The sequence below is a fragment of the Equus caballus genome, chromosome 20 (genome assembly GCF_041296265.1).
Source record: "Equus caballus isolate H_3958 breed thoroughbred chromosome 20, TB-T2T, whole genome shotgun sequence".
Lineage (NCBI taxonomy): Eukaryota > Metazoa > Chordata > Mammalia > Perissodactyla > Equidae > Equus > Equus caballus.
Genome location: NC_091703.1, coordinates 24984050 through 25008762, shown reverse-complemented (window position 1 = coordinate 25008762; position 24713 = coordinate 24984050). Strand labels below are relative to the sequence as shown.

The 24713-nt window shown below is 37.3% G+C and overlaps 1 protein-coding gene and 1 long non-coding RNA gene across 26 annotated transcripts in view; one reads left to right on the top strand and one right to left on the bottom strand.

Annotated features, from left to right (window-relative positions):
- Positions 1–20123, top strand: part of LOC138919598 (uncharacterized) — a 36297-nt gene extending 16174 nt beyond the window's left edge. Inside the window, exon 3 of the long non-coding RNA XR_011429898.1 lies at positions 20007–20123. This is a non-coding gene — a long non-coding RNA (uncharacterized lncRNA). The remainder of the gene's footprint in view (positions 1–20006) is intronic.
- Positions 1–24713, bottom strand: part of CARMIL1 (capping protein regulator and myosin 1 linker 1) — a 312491-nt gene that overhangs the window by 69040 nt on the left and 218738 nt on the right. For all 25 annotated transcript variants that reach the window (XR_011429896.1, XR_011429897.1, XM_003363747.5 and 22 more), the window contains 3 exons: positions 20067–20165; positions 11618–11746; positions 10747–10878 (listed from right to left, as the gene is read on the bottom strand). Coding sequence is in view for 23 of the 25 variants with exons in the window: in XM_003363747.5 (XP_003363795.1) it covers positions 10747–10878; positions 11618–11746; positions 20067–20165 (360 nt within the window). In the remaining 2 variants the exon portion in view is untranslated. The remainder of the gene's footprint in view (positions 1–10746; positions 10879–11617; positions 11747–20066; positions 20166–24713) is intronic.

Genomic DNA, 24713 nt, shown 5'->3' with positions numbered 1-24713 from the left:
CCAAATCAGGGTGAACCATTCAATAGCATTATCAAAATACCAGTAATAGAGAACCACAGAAACTACTGCCAGTTTTACTCTTTTAAAAGAAAAGCTTTAGTGTCAGGTAAAATTATAATTGTTATAACAAAAATAAACAACATGAATAACAGACAAAAACATTTACAGAGCGGTTTGTAAACAACATTAATAATCATCAAAACACACTTATATAGCACTTTAGAGTTTGAAAAATGCTTCCTGCCCATTTTATCTTTCCAACATCTGTGAAGATGGGTACAGAAGCTATTCATGTGATCTCCATTTTATAGCTGAAGAATGTGAGCTAAAGAAAGTTCAACGATTTGCTAAGATGGATGATATGGCTGCTAAGTGTGGAAAGGGAATAAGCATTCGTATCAGACTTAAATTTAAATCCTAGCTGAGTGACATCAGGCTAAGTTACCGATCTCTCAGTTCTACTTTCCTCATCTATAAAATGGCAAATAAAAAAGTTCTTGCCTCATAGGATTAATGAGAATTAAATGGTATTACATATGTAAAGTGTTCAGAATAGTGTCCAGCATACAATAAAAGTTCAGTATAACACAGACAATATTATTAATTTGTTTTCAAAGATGCTACTCTTAATGGTAAAATTCCAGTTTTTGAAAGCCAGGCTTCATCCCATTACTATCGCAGCATGAACAAGGACTAATGAAGCATTATTATGGAAAGACTAGTCCAGTGGTCTATCTGCTCACATATTCACACACATAGCACAATCGCACTACTACAATGTCTCATTACGCTGGAGGATGAGCAGTAGAGCAGCAGGATGTTTATAAAGACCTTGTGGAAAACAGAGGAAGAGAGGCGGGAGGCAGCCCCTTGAGAAGTTTCCAAAAGCCACTCACATTTTGACAGCATTCTGTCCCTATTATAACTCTGACTAATCATTGATGTAGTACAACATTCCAAGAAAGCTGCAAGCAATGCCAATGAGTCAGTTTAAGACAAATTCTTTCCCTCTTTGGTGTTAGAATAAACATATTCTGTTCCAGATGGAGTTGCAGTCTAGCACTCCTGATAAGAACGACCTCAGGTATCAATACGCTGTTTGGATTCTGTCACGTTCATCAACATATCCATGACTTTCTGAAAGGTCCCCCTGCATGACAGTGCTAATTCAGTTGGAATGAACCCTAGACCTAAAGGGAGGAGACCTGGCTTCCAGTGTTGGCCCTGATGTGAAATTTCTGTAGAATGTTAAGTGAGTAGCGTCAAGTAAATAACCTTTGCACATTTCTGCAATCTCATCTATAAGATTATTTCTAAGGTCTCTTTCTGCTCTACAAATGGATGATTGTATGACTTTGACCTTATAAAAGGAATTTTTGCCTGCCCTAGGCATTCAGTTCAACAGATTTTTTGCAGTTAGCTCCCTACCACCACCTCCAGACCAAAACTGACTGACAATATAATATAGCACTTTATACACTACAAACTGATTTCATCCACGATTTCCTTTGATCCTCATCACAACCCTGTAAGTGAAGGTAGATTTCAGCAAACTCATTTTATAAATGAGGAAATTGGGGCTTGGAGCAGCCAAGTGACTTGCTCAAGGTCACTCAGATAGTTACTAGAATAAGTGAAATGGGGACTCAGGTCTTCTGTTTCCTACTCTGGCCATCCTCTTCCAATGCCCCTGCCCAGTGCGCACAGAAGCATCCTGTTCCTCTTTCTTCATTACCTACAATTTTCATACCTATTCCCTTAAGTCTATGGTACCTAAGGCTGCCATGGTCGACTTTCTGGTGACAGGGCTAAGAGAAAGGGGAGAAAGGATGACAGGCTAAATTTGTAATGGAGCTCCTGACCACTTCTTTGTGTCCAGCTCCTAGCTCAGGTCCTTAAACAGCATCTCCTTCCAAGTCCATGGCCTTCTGCCCTCCAAATCATATTTTTCAACATCCATTCTTCCCATGACTTCAAATTACTACTCATATTCCGATGATTTGCAACCAAATGTTTATCTACAACCAGCTACATAATATATACAGTACATGAATAATACAGTCCATTAAGCATTTCCACCTGGATATTCCACCATAGAAAGGTCAACTGCAACATGTTTCATTTCCCCCTTATCCTCACCCAAACAATAACTACAACAGTAAAATCAACCATTGTTGCAAACTTTTTCTTGTAAAGTAGAGCACCAAACTGGGTCAGAAATTTGCGAGTCTTCCTAGACTCCATGTACCTCAATGCCTTCCACCACATCTATCTCTGTTTTAGAGATAACATGTTTTATGTTAAATTTACTCCTAGATGTTTCCTCAAAAAGTGAAATATGCCAAGAACATTATTCATTAGCACAGAATAGAAATCCCTGAAATATTTGGTAAACAGATTATCTTTCTAGCCTCATTTCTTGTCATTTCTTAATATTCTCCTTACAACTATTCATACTCAATTACAGGTGCACTTCCTCACAGGATCCAAGCTCTGGCTCCATGCTTTGCACACCTTGTTTTCTTAGCCTAGAATCCTCCTTTTCCCCTCTCGAGTCAGAATAAATCACCTGTACTCCTCCACACTCAGCTCAGCTCAAGCGTTACCTCTTTGAGGACACTTTCTTGCTCTTGTCCACCTTACACCCTCTGCACCCCCAGCCGTGTTTGATGACATTCTTTGGTGATCCCACAGCATCCAGTGGGGAGCTCAGTAACCAAATGCGTCATATAACGGTCAAGAATGCAGTAGCTTTTAACCATTTGGGGGCCAAAGAACTCCTTTGAGAATCTGATGAACACTCATCCAGAAAAATTAGTTGAAATTTTGCATATAATTTTAGGAGTTCATGGAGAACTAGAGGCACCAGACTCCAGAAACACAATTTGTACCTGATGGCAATGGTGAGGTCCTTCCCTCTATCCCCAGAGCCAGCATACTTCTTGGAACAATCTCTAAGAAACATATAAAAGTATTACAAGCCCAGGTACTCACTAAGTGTGGGTACGGAATACTCCATCCTTTTTCTACTGATCTTCAATGCTACCTCTGTCACTACTAAAGTTTGCAGACATGTACGTGTCTATTTCTGGGATCTCTCTTTCTGTTGCATTGGTTTGTCTATCTCTGCACACTGTCCTAATTATGACAAGTCTTAATATGCGGTAGGGCAAGACTATCAACCTTCTTGTTCTTCCTCATAAGTGTCTGGGCCATTCTTGAGCACTGCTTTTCTATACATTTAGAATTAACTCTATCAAGTTCTGTTAAAAACCTGTTAGAGTTTTTAATTAGAATTGTACCCAATAATAGATAAGTTTGGGAAAAACTGACACCCTACAGTACTGACTTTTCCTATCCATAAACATGGCAGATACTCTTCTTTATTTTAGACTTTACAGTCTTTCAATCAAGTTTTTACTTCTTCTCCATTGAGGTATTATACATCTTTGATTTATTCCTAAGTACTTTAGCTTTTCTGTTGCTGTTTTAAATGATGACTAGTTTTAATGCCATTTTCTAACTGTTGCTGATATATAGAAATGCAACAGATTTTTAAGTATTAGTCTATCTCTAGCAACCTCATCATACTAATCCTAATAATTTACCTGCAGATTCTTCTGAATTTTCTATATAGACCATCAGAAAATGTGCAAATCATGATAATTTTTCTTCCTTTTTAATCCTTACACTTTTCATTTCTTTTGCTTGTCATATTGCACTGGCTAAGATCTTCAATACAGTGCAGAACAGAAGTGGTGATAATGGACATCTTTGCCTTAATCTTGATTTCAAAGGAACTGCTGTTTTCTCCCCCGCCTTGTCCCACTGTATTTCAAAATATTTCAGACCTATAGAAACATTGAAAGAATGGGATAATAAGAACCTATGCCCTTCTCCTAAAATTTATCAACTGCTAATAATTAGCAATATTTGTTCTCCCTCTCTCTAAGTCATATGAAAGCAAGTTGTAGGGCATCAAGACCCTGGCCTCCTAACTTTTTCAATTATCATATGCTTTCACTCATTAGTTTTCGGCCTTTCCTCACTTCCAATATTGGCATTTAAGACCACGTATTTCACTCTAAGCACTAGTTTAGCTGCATCTCACAGGTTCTGATATTATGATTTACATTATTGTTTAATTCTAAATATCCTCTTATTTAAATTATGTCCTCCCTTTGACCCTTGAGTTAGAAGTAATTTTTAAATTTATAAACATGGAATCTTTTCTAAGTTTTCTTTTGTTATTAAATTTCTAATTTTTTTGAAATGGGGCCAGAGAATATGGCCTTTGAAAATTGTTCAGATGTTCTTTATGACTTCATGGGCATTTTTTGTAAATATTCCACGTATCCCTGAAAAGAACTGATATTCTCCTATTGTTGTGCACTGATGTTATATGTCCACTAGATCAGAATTGAGAATTCTGTTGTTCAAATATTCTTTTTTTCCTTCTTCTCTGCAAAGCCCCCCAGTACATAGTTGTATATTCTAGTTGTAGGTTCTTCTGGCTCTGCTAAGTGGGATGCCACCTCAGCATGGCTTAATGAGCAATGCTAGATCTGTGCCCAGGGTCCAAACCACAGGTCTGGCCCCTCAAATATTCTTTATCATTACCTTTTAAATTTACTTGATCAATCAATTACTGGCAGTCATTTAAAAAGACATCTACCATAATGGTGAATTTGTCAATTTCTCTTTGTAATTTTGTCCACTTATTCTTACACATATGAAGCCACATGATTAGATGTACACACACTTGAAATTATGTACTTCTGGCAAATCGGACCATTCAATGTGCTGTTTTATCTCCCGTGATGCCGTTTTTATTGCATAACTAGATTTAGGGTGGCAACGTTCCTTCTGCTGTGGAACTGAACCTTGTATTGCAGGATGTTTAGGATCCTTGCTACCTGCCCATACCAGCTGCTAGGATAACCCAAAATAATGCCAAACACTTCCTAATGCCCCTCTAGGTATGCAATACAACCCGTGGTTTAATGCCTGTTTTGGTGGTTACTGTAGACATTTTAACGTGCATACTTTACTTCCTATCTAAAGCAGCACTGTCCAATAGAACTTTCTGAGATGATGAACTATCAGTGCTGTCCAATAAAGGAGCCACTAGCCACATGTGGCTACTGAGCACTTCAAATCTAGCTATAGTGCAACTGAGAAACTGAATTTTAAATTCAATTTTAATGAATTCAAGTTTAAATTACCACATGTGGCTAATGGATAACATACTGGACAATGCAGGCTTAATGCTGATCTCTTAAATCTTTTCCAGAATAAAACTAGGACCTTAGACTGGCTTTTACTTATTTCTTACTGACTTAAATGCTCACTTCTAGTATTTACTTTTATTTATTTTTAATTTTATAGTACAAATTAGGCATTATTGTTGTTGTTTTATATAGTCAATGTCTCTCTTTACCTACATTTGGCATTTTCCCTGCTCATTATTCTACCTCACAGCTCAGATACTCTTCCTTTGATAATTTTTCCTTTGTCCCAAAGTATATCCATTAGATGTTTATTTAGTGTAGTCTGATAACAGTAAACTATCTCAGTTTTTGTTTGGATGAAAATGTTTTCATTTTATACAAATTCTTAAAAATTACGTTTACTGGGTATCTAATTCTTGGTTTATATTGTAATGTCCTCTTGGAAGTGTGAAGATATTATTTCATTGTCTTTTAGCTTCCACTATCTGTTGAGACGTGAGCTGCTTAATATTAAGTGAATCTTAATATTGGTCTTTTTAAAGTAGTATGGCTTTTTTTCCTCCCTCTGACTCCTTTTAAGATCTTGTCTTTGTCTTCTGTGTTCTTTATTTTTCACTATGATGAGTCTAGACATGGATTTGCTTTTATCTATCCTGCCTGAGTTTTGCTGGACTTCCTGAATCAGAAGATTCTAGTCTTGCATTAATCCTTGAAATTCTCAGCTACCATTTCTTCAACTATTGCCTTTTTCTATTCTCTCTTTTCTTTCCTTCTGGAAGTCTAAACTTGGCTTATGTTAAACTTTCTCACTCTATCCAGGTTTCTTCCCTTCCCTTCCATATTCTCCTTTTTGTAAGTCTATGCTATACTACTTCAGATGACTTGAATCGAGCAGGCCCTATACTTGAAATGTAATCATCAGATTTCATTTTGCATGTATCTCCCCAATGATAGTTATGAGGTCTATGTTTCTTAACTGTAAAAATAACTAATGATACTTAGAAAACTTTATAATATTTGTAAAATAAATTGGATTAATATCCTTAACATGGCAGCTACACTCACATATTCTTGCAGTGAGCCAATGACCTGCTGTAATTCGTTACAAGCAAATACAACTTTCACACTAAAGTGCTCTGAAATCAATCTTTCTTTTGCTTTGGACAATATAAAGTGTAAGAAAATAAGAAAACCCAGGAACTCTTCTAGTCAAACTGAGTCAATCTTGCCACAAGGCCACCTACACCCCTCAGGTCTCATTTCCTAAGTAAATCTGAAATTTACTGGTGAAGTGTTTCATAGTTTAAGCCCTGAGTGAAATCAACATTTCCAAGGCCAAAACAAGCACTCTAAAACTTAAGTCCAGAAGGGAAAAATGAATGTTTCCTTATGTTAAAACATTCAAATCTCACTTATTCATCGACTATTACTCTAAGAATAAATGTTAGGATCAGAAAAGGGAAAACAGGAGGAGAGTTGTCATTTTAAAATACTTAAAACAAGTCAGTCCAGAGAAAATATCACCTGTTTTCAAAGAAGGTATTTCTCTAAACTTACTGTTTTCTTTTCCTCCAGGAAGTTTGCTAAGAAGGCTTGCTCATCTGGCCAATTTTTGCTTTACTGAAATAATATTTTTGAAAGATGACTCAAAGAGCTATTTGAACTTATTCTCATCTAATATTCAAAATATCTAACACTGACCATGATGCAGGATGGCTGAATATTAAGGCTGGAAGGGATCCCCCTGATTAACTTGAGACTGAGACAATCTTGCACAGTCCTGAAAAGTTAGGTGACTTGCTTACAGCAAACAGTTAACTAGTAGCCAACCCAGGACACAAATCCAGGCCTGTTAGTACCATATCTTTTCATTCGCAATAATAAAAATTTATTTTTACAAAATAATTTATTCACTTCAGCTTTTGCTAGTAGAACATGCTAATTTCAGAGAATTTGGGAAACAGAGGACTCTTTTTAACAGGGAAAATTTGATACTAGTAGTGAAACAAATGAGGAGCACAATAGCTTAATAATTAACCAACTGAATATTCATTGTAGTAAAAATACATTTTTCTTACATAATTTTAAGAAAAATCAAGACATTGGAAGGCTATACAAATAGACAAATGGAGAATATTTTTTTAAATAGTAAAATGATGTCCACTTGTCCGGTAAACTGGAAGGAAACAGAAAGAAAGTAAACTGTTACAGTCTATTTAAAATATCAAAAGTTAAATGTGTACCCAGTTAAAAGGAAATTAATAAGTAACATTTAACTAAGAAGCTGTGATGGATGATTTGCTACGATTCATGGCAGATGTCCCTAAAGGAAATGAAACCTGAAACTCAGAAGGAGTGAGTACCAAAAACAAGCAAGTGCGGAACAGAAAAAACAGGCCATTTGGGAGCCTGGGACCTCAGAGATTGTAAGAATGAGGGAAAAGCATGTTGTGACACTTACAAATAAGGAAGCTGTGATGAATGGAGAACACTGATGACACTGACAAGGGATCAGAAAGGTCAGCATCAAAAAAATGTGGGGAATGTCTATTTACAGAAAAATATTTTTGGTCCTAAATATATTTATATTATTTCAGGCTTTTAAAAATTCAAATGCCTTTTACTTTGGACCTTTGCCTTCTCCCTCCCAAGAATAACTAACAAGAGCCAATTCCAACCCTCTGATGCACTGAGAAGGAAATGGCCACCAAAGCTACCAAGGATAACTTGTGATTTAGACCAGTTAAAAGAAGTGACAGCAGGAAGCTGTTTGACAGAGAAGCTTCTGTTGCAATGTTTCATGCTGATTTAAATGCCAGCCAATTCTTAGTATGTAAGGAGTTCTTACAGATATTTTCAAGAAAAGAATTAGGCAATAGAGACTAAAAATGTAATTTACAAAAGAAGAAATGCAAATGGATAATAACATTATTTGATGTATTACTGGTTACTAAAGAAATCCAAAAGACACAATGAGATTTTCTGGTAACCCATCACACTGGCAAATATTAAAAGGTTGATGTATTTAGTATTCATGAGGATGAGGCAAAATGAGCAATCCCTTATACTACTGGAGAGCAGTTTGTGAATACAATATGAAAATATAAAATGTATGTAATATTTGACCTAGAAAAGGGTCAATTATTCACTCTAACAGAATTAATTGGAAAATAAATTATGCTTGCTGTGAGATAATAGAAAATATATATATTGGTCTCTGCTCCTGGTTCCTTGCACAGAGCTCCTGAAACCCTTGTAAATTCCTAAGTGACAAGAGCACTATGAGCATCTCTTGTTCTAATATTTGGTCTTTGACCCTAGTTCCTGACACAGGGCTCCTGGAATCCCTGTAATTTCCTGGGTGATAGGAGTGGGTTTTGTTATAATGAAGCGACTTTGGGTGGGCTCTTGGATGGCTACAGAATGAGGGCTGGTCACTGGACAGACCAAGCCATGATTAGAAGCTTGGAATTTTCAGCCCTGCCCCTCATTCTCTTGAGAAGGGAGAAGAGCTGAAAACAGACTTAGTGATGGATCACACCTTCAGGATGCAGACTCCATAAAAATCCCAAATGTACAGGGTTCAGAGAGCTTCCGGGTTGGTGAACACTTGGAAGCGCTGGGGGATTGGTGTGCCCAGAGAGTGCATAGAAGCTCTGAGCCCCTTCCCACATACCCTGCCCTATGTATTTCTTCATCTGTATCCTTTAACATATCCTTTAATAAACTGGTCAACATAAGTGTTTCCCTGAGTTCTGTGAGTTGCTCTAGCAAATTAATAGAACCCGAGGAGGGGGTCATGGGAACCTCAGATTTATAGCCAATTGGTTAAAAGCACAGGTGAAAACCTGGACTTGCAATTGGCATCTGAAGAGGGGTGGGGGCAGCCTTGCAGGACTGAGCCCTTAACCTGTGGGATCTGACACTATCTCCAGGTAAATAGTGTCAGGATTGAGTTAAATTGTAGTACACCCAGCTAGTGTCACAGAGAATTGCTTGCGGAAGCGGGAGGGAGGGGACCCCTACACATCTGGTAACCAGAAGTGTCAGAAGTGAAGTGTTCTGTATGAAAGTAAAGGAGAGACACATAGGAGGACTGAGGTTTCCCAATACACTGGAATATCTATACACTGAAATACTACATAGCATTAAAAATGATGGTGAATGTTCACTGACCTAGAATTGTATTCATGATACTTTACCAAACATAAAAAGGTTACTAATCAGGATGTATAGTATGATCACATATATGCAAAACTGTGTGTTTAGACACAGATTGTTTGGAAATTCACTAAAATATTAATTAAGAATGACATCATCTCTGAGATTTCACGTGACTTCTACTTTCATTTTGCTATACTTGTTAGCATTGTTTAAATGTTTCACAAAGACTAAGTTTCATTTTTTACAGTCAGAAATAAATAAGCAACGAGGATGACTTTGTTTTAAACATGTAAGAAAGTATCCTTTTTATATATTTTATCCTTCATAGAGGATAACACAAGTGCTATTAGGTAGCAAACGATCTGACAGAACTCTGTAAGAACCAACCAGTCTATTTTCTACCCCTTTGTGGACCTCTCAGAATGGATTCAAAATGCCATGGTTAAAAAAAATAAAAATGACACACAAGAGTCTCTCTATATTATATGCAAAGGAAGACAGGGACTTACACACCTAAATAATCCACAACATTTTCTCCTTCATTAATTTAATTTCCAAACAAAGTAATTAGCATGTTGCAAAGTTATTACTGAGGTGCATATCAACTCCCTATGAGCTGCAGCAATTGCGTTCTCAGAAGAAAACAGACCAAATAATTACAGAGATTTAGATAAGGTTTTTAAAGGCATCCTTGAAGAGGCAGATTGAAAATGATGAACACTCTCTGCAATTTGTCTGGTGTAGCTGTTTTTTGAAGTTACCTTAAGAAAAGGCTGGTCTTGGGTTACTACACTCCCTTAAATTTCAGAGATTTTTTTCAGCCACTTTGCCTAGAGACAAGTCTCTGCTGCTTTGGGTGCCTTGTAACTTCCTCCTAAGTCCCTTTCCTAGTCTTTCAACCAAGTGCTTACAAGGACTGTGATCTCTTTACCCAGTGGCAGACTCTCTACATAAGGAGCATCTAGGCACTTTAAGCATAGCTCCTGTCATGCTTCCCAGGCTCTAAATCAAATGTAATAAGAGAAGATACTTTTTCCTTAAGTAGAAATCAATCATTCCCTTATCAGTGGCAACCTACCATATGTTCAGTACATTCAGAGATTTACCGTCAAAAATGAAATTGAATTTGATAGGTTTTACTTGATTTCATTAGGTAAGAAGTTATTCCAAAACTTATAAATGAAGTCAGAAAAGACACAGTATTCAATTTTTACTACAGTGCTTGTGTGTAGGTGTGCACACATACACGTATACAAACATCCATAAAATATAGGTAGCTATGGTATGAAATGCTATCACACACAGTTAAATCATAACAATTTCGTTTTCCAAAAGAACAGAAACCACAGACCTTTAGCTGTTCATCTACAACTCTTGTAACTTCTCCAGCCATTGATTCCAGGGTCTCCTGAATTGGACTGGATAACAAGCCACTGGCTCCTGCCCAAGACGCACCACCAACATGGTACAAATTTGGTAACAACTGTAAGAAAAAATCAGTGACCTCTCCATAATTAATTAAACAAATAAACATTTAAATAAGTACCAAAAGTCATTACAGAGTTAGTAAAAAGGGTGGAGAAATATTATTAGGGATAATCTATTCTCTATCAAAGGCCCTTTATACAGATTAATAAACTGAGGTTCAGCTTTGAAGCCATAGGAACAGTACATTACCCCTTTGCGCCTTCATGTCCTCAACTGCGGAATGAGAGTATTTGACTAACCCATCAGGTTCCTCCCACTCACAACATTTAATGATTGTGTGATTCTTACAGCAGAGCCAGGACCAAATATCCCAGGCTTTCTGACTCCCAGCTAATTCCTTCTCTACTAAGTCATACATTGGGGATCAAATTCTAATTAGAGAGAAGCTTCCTTTTAGAGGTGACTGGGGAGTTTCATCCTATCAGCTTGGAAGCAGAATAATTTTAAATGAGTTGTTACTCATTTAAACTACAACTACCTCTCAGTTATTCAGGACCTGATTACATCCTTTGCAAATCACATTGGCCCTCTGCTTTTTATTCTATATTTTGATTATTGGTCATTAGCACAGGAACAAGAAGGAAGCAAAGATGAATTCAGTTCACTTTGCCACTTGTTCATAACCTTGGAATTGGGGGTGAAGGTAGAGAAAGTTGGAACTGGTTTCTAAAATTGAATTCTAAAAAATCTTTTTATTACATAAGACACTCAATGTAGCCTGAAGTGAAACTCACCGTTTTAGAGTTCTTGGCATCACGCATAAGCCTTTCTGCTGATTTTAAATCTTCCTGGACAGCATCTCCTCCACAGTTTCGTAAAGAGTTGAGATGATCTTGTACTTTCACACATATTCTGTCAATCATCTGCTCCACACCATAAAAATGCCAGGAAGCATCCAAGTCAGCAGAGCCAATATTCAGATAGAAGGAAACACAGAAGGAATGAGATGAAATCTTCTAACTGGAATCTTGGAGAAGGCAGCTTATAGCCGATTATTAATTTGTCTATTCATATAAGAAACTTTTGGCAACATTAACTCCAGAAAAATATTTAAGGCACTCCGGTCACCTTTCCTGCCTTAGGAAATGCAGCATGTAGAACAAAACTGAATACTTCTTAATGATGCAGAATCTCATAGCTACTCAGTAACACTTTGCTAAATAGTAACTCTCCTTCATTAATTTTTATTGAGTATCCTCTGTGCATCAGACATAGCGCTGGGTACTGAGGAAACAGAGAAATGAAATGCATAACTCTGAGACTGTTGAGATGACTATAAAATGATGACCACAGCCAGTTGCTCTCAATATTATTGAAGCCAGAACACTCTGGAAGTTTTTTCTTTTTTTGATTAATTCAATTATATCATGTAGTTTTCTATACAAATTAAGAGTTACCAAAAAAAGGAAAAAAAAAGAAAAAAGCAAGTTGAGGTTTTATTATATTAAGAAGGGTAATAATAAAGTTAATAACATCTAGTTTCTGTTCCATTAAGGTCTATCTCTCAAGTTAATTACGTCTGAATCATTTTCCAATTGTTCCATGAATTTAAACACAAAACCAAAGGGCAAGCAGTAGATCACTATTGCAGACAAAAAATATTACAGAAGGATATGATTATATCCGTTTATATTTGTATTTATAGAGAGAAGCATGAAGAAAGAAAGGAAATCTGAAGAAAAAGATTACAAGAGTATGGTTTAAAAAGTTTCTCCAATGTTCTGATCAGAAGTGCAGGTTATCTATTTCATGTTCCTAAAAAATTAACTCTCCAGAGACCTTACATATCAGGAGTCCCAACCCATCTGATAATTCATTTGGCAGAGGTGAGGTAACAATCTAGCAATATTCTTTTTTAATTCAAAATAAATAGATAAATGAGAATTTAAATTATTTGGCATAACAACTATAGGAAACCAAAGTCAGCCCTCCTTCCCCCATAAATTCCACGACAACAGAAACTTTCCTACAGTGCTCAGAAGACCTAAGGGCTAAGCAGGGCCTGGGTCTATTTGCTGTAGCATCTGCATCTCTCTCATCTTTCTCTTTTATAAAGTCAGGTTTATAACATCTACCCCATCCTTTTTTCTAGTGTATTATGAAGACAATCCAGTAAAATACCACTACTCAAAGCACCTGTTGATGAAGGGTCAGTAATGCTAACGTTGATGTATACTAAGAACAGCTCCTGTAACTATAAAATGTATCGAGGCCACATTAGTGAACTACCTGGAGTTCCCCACAGGAAAAAGAATATGAATATATGAAAATATATGAATAATGCTTCTCATACCATATTCTCTCTCTGACTAAGATCTAACCTTCTAGGCAGGGATCATGTCTTAACTTTGTGCATTCACACAATGCCCTGCAGAGAATGAACTATATATTTTTAAAAATCATCTTAATTGATAGAAATTCTAACTCTCCTAACTATTGTATCGATGTGCTTCCTGAAGGAAAAAATGGCCATCAATAATTCATATCTTCCTAAGAATGAATACCTAATTTCAAGAGACAAAATAAACCACGTACTAAGTGAAGAACTGTTATACATCTGAGGCCACAAAAGGCTAATTTGAGAGGCATGTAGATGTGGCCGTATAAAGTTGATCATCTTTAATAATCATGAGAGACCAAAGAGACTCCTGAAATGTGAGCCATTAAGCATCCACCAAGGAGAGAGGGTTTAAAAGAAGTCAACAAAATAGTCTTCGAGTGGGACTTTTTTAATCACATCCAAAAGAAACATAAAAATTTGGTTCTTCAAAGAAGACATAAAATCTCACAAGTCCCAAAGATTCTCCGGAATGTGCACTTGCTAAGGTTTAGCACAGTCCAGTAGATTACAGACGCTTTACAAACACATATAGAGCTCAAGGTCCAGAAAAGTTAAACTATTTAAGATGACAGAATGATTACACAAAATGCAAATGGAAAATCCTGAAAAAAGAAATCAAGGATTTTGACCGTCAGTTCATACTCAAGTCTCTAAGGACACCAATGTGAAAAATAAAGGAGACTGCAATGTGAAAGACTGTCATCTCTTGGGTAGCCCCATCAAAGATCTCACCATAGATCACTGCACCTTGGCTCTTTAATTTAACCTTCCGACTTCACCCTCTCCTCTTTAATGTTCCATTTTTCCAAAGCAACCCAGAAAAGATGTTGGTCGCCATAGTTTGAGCAGCTCACTTCCCTCCAAGGAAATGTACTCTCTCATTCTCAGACATGGTCTTCTTTATTCTGAGTCCTAATCTGTCTTCACATGTCCTTCCTACAGGTCCCATGTCTTCCCCTTGAGGACACTCTGAACAATCACAAGCTCTCTTCCGGGTGACAGTCTCACACATGCTTAAACATTCTTTCCTAATCTACTTTTCCTCAGGCTTAACATTCCCAGTTCCTTTTACCATTCTACAGTGACACTATTTGGCAGTCCCTGACCCTCCCCCTGCCCCAGGTAACTTCTCTGAATTCTCTCTTCCATCTAGGATCCTCATGAAATATAGCCCCCTCAATAAAAAGGATTGCAACACAGGAGGAGTGTATGGTAAGCTGAACAGGGCTATCACCTTTCTAACTGTAGAAAGTATACTTCCATTCATGTGGTACAAGTCAAAATGGCTTCTTTGGCAACTAAATCACATCACTAACTCATATCGCACTTGCTGGTGACTACTTAGGCTTTTTCAAATATACAGGGATGTAGAACCCAAGTGCAGGACCTAGAACTATTAGCAGTAAATGCCATCTTGGGTTGCTTGCAAATTGTTACAACTGTTCTCAGTTCCAGCAAATAGCTTATTGACAGAAAATTTTATCTTCCTTCCTCCTCATGTCTATTTCTTTTTTCAATTCAAGAGAAATATACTTAACAGCTATCATTCAATGAGATATAGCCCTGAATAACATACACCCTTTGCCACCAAGCAACTTAAAAACCTAGAAGTGGAAATAAATATTCATAATCAACAGTAATACAAGATATAAAGTGACACATAATATCCACAAGGACATACACATTTTGCTCACTGTCAAAGCTCCATTTCCTACAAGAGTGCCTGCCATATGATAGACCCTTATACATGTTTATTCAACGAAGAAATGAATGATAGAAAGTTCTAAAAGATTTCAGCCAAGGGATCACATCCAGTTGAGATTGATGACAGCTTTATAACTGAGTCCTGAAAGATTTCTACAGATTGAGAAAAGAGAAGGGAATTTTAAGCAAAAGAATGAATAGAGGCAGTGCACATCCAGACACTTGTGATTCCTATCTCCTGATTAGGAACAGAGGCACTTTATTGCGGGAGATCAGAGAGGAATGTTAGGTTAAGGCAAGACAATGGAAGACTCAGGCACAGGCTTAGAGTTTGAACACAGTGTGCAAGGCCCAGAGCATCTATTCTCCAGCTCCTCCCACAACAGTGAGGGTCGAAAAGTCCCATGACACTCAACACTCATAGTGACTTGGTTTCCCTGACTTATAGAAAGGATATGGGCTGTAGAAAGCAGAGGAGACATGGAAGATGAATAAACTAGTTCCTGTAGTACTTGTAAAAGAAGAGGTAGGATGGAGTTACTAAGAAATACTGAGCAAGAGGGTTGGCAGTAGAAATGGAAAGAAAATAACAATGGCAAAAGAGACTTCAAAGGTGAGTGGGCAGGGCATAGTGACCACCAGATGAGGAAAGCAAATGAGGCATTCAAGATGACTCCTGGGGCTCCACCCTCAGTGAGTGACAATGTCACTGAGAGAAATGGTAAGATCAGGAGTTCCAAGGGATGTTTGGTTTTAGTGACCCTGATTCTCAGAGGGCCACCTGGATGGAGATGCTGAACAAGTAGTTGAAAAAATAGGACTTTCTGGAAAGAAACAAGAACTTAACAGATAGATTCAAGAGTCATCCACAGATGAGAGAGTTAAAATGGTAGAAGTAGAAGAGATAGCCAAAGGGAAAGAGTACTAAGTACAAAATTTAGGAAAATGGCTGCATTTGGAAGACGAAAGGACAAAGAGTCATGCAGGTAAGACACAAGAGCAGTGGAAAGATATTCAGAATGGTATCCCGTCAAATGAACCAGGAAGTGAGTCTCAAGAAAGATGAGGTGGTCGGTAATAATGATGATGATTGTGATAATAAAAATAATAGCAGCAATACAACGTTTACTAGTGAGGAGCCAAGTACTTCACATGCATTAGCTCATTTAATCCTCACAGCACCTTCTGAGTCATCTTCCCTGTTTTACAGACGAAGAAATCAAGGCTTAAAGAATTAATAAGTGACTAACACCACTTCACACCAGCAGGGAATAGCAGAGCCTATACTTAAATCTGGGTCATCTGACTTGAGAACCCACGTTCCTAAGCACTACACATATTGCCTTCTTTCATCAAAAGATGAAGAAGGAGGGGCTGGCCCAGTGGCCGAGTGGTTAAGTTCACGCACTTCACTTCAGCGGCCCAGGGTTTCACTGGTTCGGATCCTGGATGCAGACACGGCATTGCTCATCAGGCCACGCTGAGGTGGCGTCCCACGTGCCACAACTAGAAGGATCCACAACTAAAACATACAACTATGCACTGGAGGGATTTGAGGAGAAAAAGCAGGGAAAAAATAAAAAATGAAGAAGGAGAAAAGACCCCTGGACTTGGTGACCAGGAGACATTGAGAGAGCCATTTTGGTAGACAGACAGGAACAGAGGGCACATTTCAAAAGGTCACAAGGTGAATGGGTGACCAAGAAGTCATAAAAGTATAAAAATCTGCACATGAAAGGAAGGAAAGAGACTAAGCAGAGTAAACAGCTCTAGACAATAAAACTGCCCCTTTTTTTCTTTTTTTCAGGGTAAGAAAACTTAAGAGCAGAGGTTGGCAAATTACAGGTGATTCTGGACCTGGTTTTACAAAGTTTTATTGGAAGCGCCACGTTCATTCCTTACATATTGTCTAAGGCTGCTTTTGCTTTACAACAGCAGAGTGGAGAAGCTGCAGTGGAGACCATCCAGGCTGCAAAGCCTAAAATATTTACTATTGGTTTTTGACAGGAAAAGTTTGCTGACTCTTGATTAAGAGAGTTTATGAGATGGAAAAGAAGAGATCAAAAGCAGAGGTGGAGAGTTGAGGCTTATAAAGGTCTTTCCTAAACAAAGACAGACGAGACAAAAACAAATACATGAACAGTTACGGGCTTCAGCGTTTCATTAAAACATTTTCCTTCCTTCAGGGTCACCTGAGAATGATGACTGGCTCTGCAGCTGGCAGGGCATCAGTCACAGAGGGTCTATTCTTTCTGTATTCAGATGTCTGGAAACTTCACTAAGAAGTTTCAATAAGAAGGAGATAAATCTCTCCTAAGTCTGAACATTGCTAATCATGATGTCCTCGGAAATCCCCAAAGTGAAAAGGTGGCAATATACCTACTACATAACGACTCAAATAATTCAGAACGATGCCATCCCCGCAGAATTAAACATCCGCATTATGCCTCCTGTGTACAATTTCCTCTCGATCGAGAAGATGAAACTTACTTTTAAGAATTGGCGGTAAAGGTTGCTGCAGTAATTTTTTTGGATGGACAAAATTCCCTGTGAGTGAGCAAAAGAGCTGGAGGGATATTGTATTAAGAAAAGCCTGCACTGGGGCAGCTCATAAAGGAGCCGAAGGCAAAGGTTCAATGGACGATTTTAGCACTCTCGTTGCTTTTAACGTTAAACACTAAAACCAGGAAACAACTGTAAACCATAAAGTACTAAGCCGATATCAGTCCCTTGCAGGAAAAAAAATTAGATTTTTTAAGGCATTAGTAAGGTGAAAATAATGTTTTCTTTCTCAAAACTCCCTGTTATTTCACCAATATTCATTAATTATTATTGCTCTTTTATTCAACACCTATCGCTTTACTTTTTCTTATATAAATAACACATGGTTGCGGTAAAGCATTCAAATAATACTGTGAAGTATAAGAAAATAAAATTCACTTAATCGCACCACCTGAGATAACCATCATTAACATTTTGGTGAACACCTTTCCACAAATCTCTATGCATATCTATGCAGTCGTCCATATAGTTTTACTTACTTGGAATATTATACGTGATGCTTTTATTACAGACACTTTTCTTTCATTGTGTTTTAAGAGAAAGCAACAAGAAAAAACTAAAATGACATCTGTAGAAGGTAAGAAAATAGCGCAAACCATACAAAATGACCTCAAATGACAAAGCTTCCCTTACTAGTCAGTTCTTCATCTCTGAGATGAACACTTTTGAAAACTTGCTTTTCTAATTCTTCCGGTGGCTTCCATTTTAAATTTAAATAGTAGACCCAAATTTGTGTTTTTGATTTATGAATTATAGAAAATATAGGTTGATTCCATGAAACAAAAACTAAAAATTTAGAATAATTATACTACCACTCTTCAACTCCTAATTTTAGTTAGTTTCATTACTTTTACATTAAGATTTCCAATATTAACACTTTTTTAATCTAACAATAATTAAGTTTTCCTTTCTTGTCTAAGTTGACATTAAAATTTTAAATCCACTAAAATGCAGTTACAGAATTATGATCATGAGATCCATTGAGAAAAAAATGTAATCTTATGTCTTTCAATCCTGCAGCTCAAAGCAGATTGTCCCAAAGTGGCAACTTTTAAAAGCTTTCTTTCAGCTTTTATAATCTGTATGATTTCATTTCCGCTACAGTTTCTTATTTATGCCTCACATTGTGTATTTTCTTGTTTTCCTTTGTTACGCTGGAGAATTTCCTCAAAAGCTTTTTTCATATGGAATATTGGGGGTAAAATATCTAAGTCCACATCTTAATGTATTTTTATTCTGTCCTTATATGTGTTTGATACAATGGCTAGGTACAGAATTCTTGGTTTGAAATCAATTCCCCTCTGAACTTCAATGACATTACCTCATCTCCTTCTAGTAATTGGACTGATGCTAAGAACTGGTTCTAGTTCCCCTATAACAGAACATGTTTAATCTCTCTGGAACTCTCTACGATTTTTTTTTTCTTTCTTCTAGGTGTTCCAATCAGGATACATCTAGGCGTGGGTCTTCTGCCCATTCATTTGGATCAATTTCAGCGGTCATATCAACCCCAAGATCCATGTGAAATGGTTTTCTATTATTTCCCCTCTTTTAAAATTTTTCTATTATGTATCTTCTTAAATTCTGAAGTTCCTGTTAGGAAGCTGTTGGTCATTTTGAATCTATTCACCATTTTGACTTACTTTTCTCTCATATTTTCCCTCTTTTTTACTTGATGTTCTAAAGATTTCCTCTACTTTTTCTTCCAGAGAAACAGCTTAATTTGTGTCCTATCCGCTTATTTAATTCTATATTACAGTTATCATATCCTCAATTGCTAAGCATTGTTTCTTATTCTCTGACTATCCCTTTTCATAGCAGCCTATTCCTATCTTATGGACATTCTCTCAAGTCCCACTGAATTGACTAATTACTTGTTTTTTATTTTTTTAAGTCCTCTGCTGTCCTCTGAATTATCTGAGCATGGTTCTTTGCTTTATCTTGCTTTTACATGCTACTGGTTTTCCTCAAGTATCTTATGGTCCTTAGTTTTGCTTGATATTTTTGGAGGAAAACATTTCACACTTTTTTTTTTTAATTATTATAATCTAGTTTTTCCTCTCTAAACTTGGATAGAGAGAAGAGGAACAAAATAAAAGAGAAAAGCACTTCAGTTTCTCTTCAGCACTTGTGTTAATTTTCAACAAATTCTTAATTATTCAGAAGAACCTGGGAATTTGTTTCCTACTCATAGAAGTGCGAGGGAATAGAGAGAAAGGGGCAGAACGTCTCCAAAGTAGCAAATTTGACTACCCTCAGATTTTACCATCTGTAATCAGGTGTTCCTAATATTTGCATATAAACTTAAAATACACTTTACTGACGATATTAAAAGGCACAAAATCATCAGCAATTAAAAGTGCACATTTAGCATGAGAATTAGCCTACATTTTCCTCCCTCTATATCTTGCCCTAAACTCTACTTAAATTTGTTGTCATTCTCAGAAACCAGTTCTCACTGTCCCAATGAGAATGATTCAAACAATATAAGTCCTTTGTCCCTTTGCTTTTAAAAGGGTCAGTCCAGCCTGAGCAGAAGGAGAAGCTACACGTGGAGAAGACGGGCGCCCTCTTACCTGCTGGGTGGTGCTGGTGACAATGCCCTGCTGGAGGCGGTAGGCCTGTTCCTGAAGGTATTTTCTGGTCTCATGATTCCGGAGCAGATAGTTTTCTATCTGGAAATTAAGCACATGTATCTCTCAAGAACACATCTTGACTCAGCAGACAGTAAAGTTATACGTGAAACAGCCAGCTGCTGAACCTAAAACCAAAGCACTAATTCACACAGCCTGCCAGTAACTTGACCCCACAAACCTGGGAGATGGGGAAAGTGGCTATCATCGTGAGGCATTCTTGGTGGTCTTAGTTAGAAATTTAACTTGCAGGTTAATAGGAGTGATTTTTATGTGACTTGGTAGTTGACAAAGATAAGCAAGTTATTTAATCGCCTGCAGGGTTAGAAAACCCCATTTAGTGACTTTTCATCACTTTCATGCACACAATTGCAATCTTTCTCTCTTGTGAATTTTTAACCACTAAATAGTTCAGAAGTTAAATAAACATCCCCCAGGAGTATGGATGGTACTCTATCCATACTGAACCTCTTAGCCTTATTCCGGTGGTACAATCCACCAGCATCTAGAAAATTCTTCATTTTTAAGGGGGAAAAAAAGACAAAATAGGTACAAAATTTGAAGGATACAGGCTGCTAAACTCAAAGGCATATACTAGTTTCATTAATCCCACCAGGTTTCTGTATTTTCTCAAAAACAGAACTGATTTTAGCAAAATTACTGAAAATAAGAAAACGGACTTTCACAGAAAATTAGAGATGTTGAAGTTGGTTGACAATGTGTATTTTTATACAGAGAATCTCCTATGAAAAATTCAAATGTACAAATGGTAAGAGATTGAAATAAAGTATTTAAGAAGAACAACATGCGAGAGATATACATTGAACAAAAATGTAGGGTTAACTATTGGAAATGATGGATACCTATGAAGATGTTTTTGAAAAAATGATTTGAGATGGGTAATTGTGCCATCTATTTTTTTTTCCAATTGTTGTTTTTGTTTGTTTTTAATAACACCACTTAACCATTTGGCTTTTAATTTGCCACTACAGTTCCCGGGTTAAGAACTTCTAATAACTGTGAGGCTCTCACGATTATTACATTTTCATTTTAATTTTCCATATGCTAAAATGACTACTACTTAATACTAATTAGGAACAATTAAAACATAGACTATAATTACTATCATCCCTGGAAACCGTAAAGCAGAACAAAGTGTTCCTTTCTACCTGAAACGAAACATCATTAAAGTGACACATTAATCCCACGAAATTACATTACATTAATTTTCTCTTGCTGCTCCCCAAGAAGTCATCTCTTCCCAAGGTGACATTAGCATCACTGTAAAGTGTTTTCGCTAAAAAAAAGATTCTTGCCTAAAATATGACAGACACAGGCTGCCACCCAGCATTGGGTGCTTTTGTTTTGTTACTTGTTTTACACTTGGCCTCGTTAAGCCCTGGCTGTGGGCCAGTTCCAAGAGCAGTCTGTTTATTTGGGAGGCTCAGCTCACACACAGGCGGTCACCCAATGCTGGCCCACGTGTTTCCAGACCTTCCCTGGGTGCACCAATAGTACTTCACAACCTAAGCCTGGAGGGAATTTTTTAGAAAAAAAAATAATATTCAAAGCTCATTTCTAAAAGCCAGGACAAGGGGAAAGAAGAATAACAATGTTTAAGAGTTATGTACACATCACAACCGAAAGTATTCACATCTTGCAATAAAGGGTAAACTTTCCTTCCATGCACCATTCCAGACCAAGGACAGAGAATCCATCTCCTAGGGGCTGAGGATGGAGGACCTGACTCACATCAAATAGCAAGGGAAGAGCCAAAAGTGTCATTATCACATCTGCCAGTACCCCTGGGCAGCAGCGACCCGGGAAACAATCTAGAGCCAGTTAGACATCTTCAGTCTCACTGCTGAAAACAGCAGCACAAGAGGCAAAAAACTTGTACTTTAATAAAAGAATCTTGTATTAAAAAAACATTATAAAGCTTGAGTTCAGAATCACAATATTGTCCTGTAGTAGAGTAAAATTATAAAGCCATATTTCTTCCAGAGGATAAAGTCCTGTTAAAACGAAAACTAGACTATGTAAGAGCATAGTAAGTATTACAGGAAAAAACCAATATGAGCTGTAAAGTCATCAATTCTTCGTTTAAAAAAACCACAAATTTTAGGGGCTGGCCCAGTGGCACAGCGGTTAAGTTCACACATTCTGCTTTGGCGGCCCGGAGTTTGCCGGTTCGGATCCCTGGTGCGGACATGGCACAGCTTGGCAAGCCATGCTGTGGCAGGCGTCTCACATATAAAGTAGAGGAAGATGGGCATGAATGTTAGATCAGGGCCAGTCTTCCTCAGCAAAAAGAGAAGGATTGGCGGCAGATGTTAGCTGAGGGCTAATCTCCCTCAAAAAAAAAAAATTCCACAAATTTTATAATTAACACATTTGCATACTCAGCATTTGTTCCATTTCTTCTTTTATCTTCCTCTCTTTTTCTGCCTTCTCTAGTTTTAAGCATACATGATTGCATTTTTCTCTATCTTAGCACATTAACTATAATTCTTTTAAAAATTTTTTAGTGGTTGCCCTAGTGTGTGCAGTACACATTTACAACTAATGCAAATCCACTTTCAAATGAAACTATCCCATTTCATGAGTATTACAGGTACCTTAGAGTACTACCAATTTCTCCCTTTCATCCTGTGTCATGTTGCTGTCTTAGAAAGTCTTTATTTCTCTTTTTCTTTTGAAGGAAAATTTCACTAGATACAGAATTGTAGGATGCTGGTTTTTTCTTTCCACACTTTAAATCCTTCACTCTGTCCTTACTTGCAATGATTTCTTACCAAAAGTCTGATGTAATTCCAATCCTTATTTCTCAGGATGTAAGGTGTTTTTTCGTTCTGGCTTCTTTCCAGATTTTCTCCTTATCTTTGGTTATCTGCAGTTTGAATGATATGTCTACGTGTAGTTTTTTTGGTATCTATCCTGCTTGGTATTCTCTGAGATTCCCAGATCTGTGGTTTGGTAGGGCTGTGATTAATTTTGGAAAATTCTCAGCCATTATTCCTTCAGGTATTTCTTCCATTCCTTCCTCTTTCTCCTTCTGGTATTCTCATCATATTGGATGTTCAATCTTTTGTAATTGTCCCACAGTTCTGGGATATTCTGTTTGGGGTTTTTTTTCTCCCCATTGTTTTTTTGGAATGTTTTTGCATTCCACTTTGGGAAGTTTCTACTGACCTATCTTCAAGCTCAATGATTCTCTCCTCAGCTGTGTCCAGTCCCCTGATGAGCTGATAAAACTCACTGTTTGTTTCTGTCACAGTGTTTTGGATCTCCAGCATTTTTTTCTGAGTTTTTCTTAGAGTTTCTACCTCTCTGCTTACATTCCCTGTTTTTGAATTTTTTTTTTTTACCTTTTCCATTAGAGCCCCAAATATATTAATCATAGTGATTTTAAATTCCCCATCTGGTAACTCCAAAATCTGTGTCATAGCTGAGTGTGATCCTGATGTTTGCTTTGTCTCTTCACACTGTGTTTTTTCTTGTCTTTTACCATGCCCTGTAATTTTTTCACTAAAAGCCAGATATGATGTATCTGGTAATAGGAACCAAGGGAATCAGGTTTTTAGGGTGAGGTTTCATGTGAATCTGGCTAGAAGCTGGGTTGCGTTGAATGTTTGCTATGGCTATATGTGCCAGAGTGTTTAATTTCTTCTAGTGTCCTTCTTTTTGTCTCCTCAGTTGTGTTGGGGTTTCCCTAGAAACTCCTTCTTAAACAGAGTGTCTTACAGCCTTGCTCAGTTGTAATCCACCGTTATTATACTTAATATGGTGATAAAGTGTTACAGAGGGGAAACTTTCTATAATCTTATGATTAAATTTAGAGTTTCTTTTTTTAGGTGGCCTGAGTTTCTGGGCTATGACCTTAAGAAGTGTTTCTTGAGGCTTTTTTTTTCCCTTCCTTCTGTGAAACAGGAAGCCTAGAGGGGGCTGGAGTTGTCTAATTGTCTTCCGTAAGGCTCTGGCAGACCAGTTTCCCTCGAGGCTGAGCCTTTGTTATGGAGAACAGAATGCAATGAGTGTATTTCAAAATGGTTACTTTTCCCCTTCCCCCTGCCAGAAACAGGAAGGGATTTTTCTCCAGTCTTTACCGGGATAACTTGGTGGGGCTTTCGGAGGTAAAATCCATGAAAGAGCCAGGGCCTCCCTAAGACTAGGGCCTCCCTAGGAGTTTTAGCTCTTAAAGTAGTCCACATTAGGCCTCCAGCAATTCATCAATTCTTGTTCAAGCATTCTTCTGAGTTACTGGCTCCAGTAACTTCTGCTCCTGGTGAGCTGATTTCACTTTCGATTCACTGTGATTCTCTGTATTCCCATCTCTCCAGTTTCCAGGGTGACAGTTTGCTTTGTAACCTCAATTCTCTGGCAGATCTAAGAAAAGTCACTGAGTTGCTGTTTGTTCAGCTTTTTTTCTTGTTGTGAAGATAGGAATGATGACTTCCAAACTCTTCACATGTCAAATCTGAAACCAGAAACCCAGTTTCTCTAGAATATATCTTTTGTTATAAGATGACTAATATCCTTTAGGGAAGTATAAAGATATCTAACATTTGTATGTTGCTTTATGGTTGACAA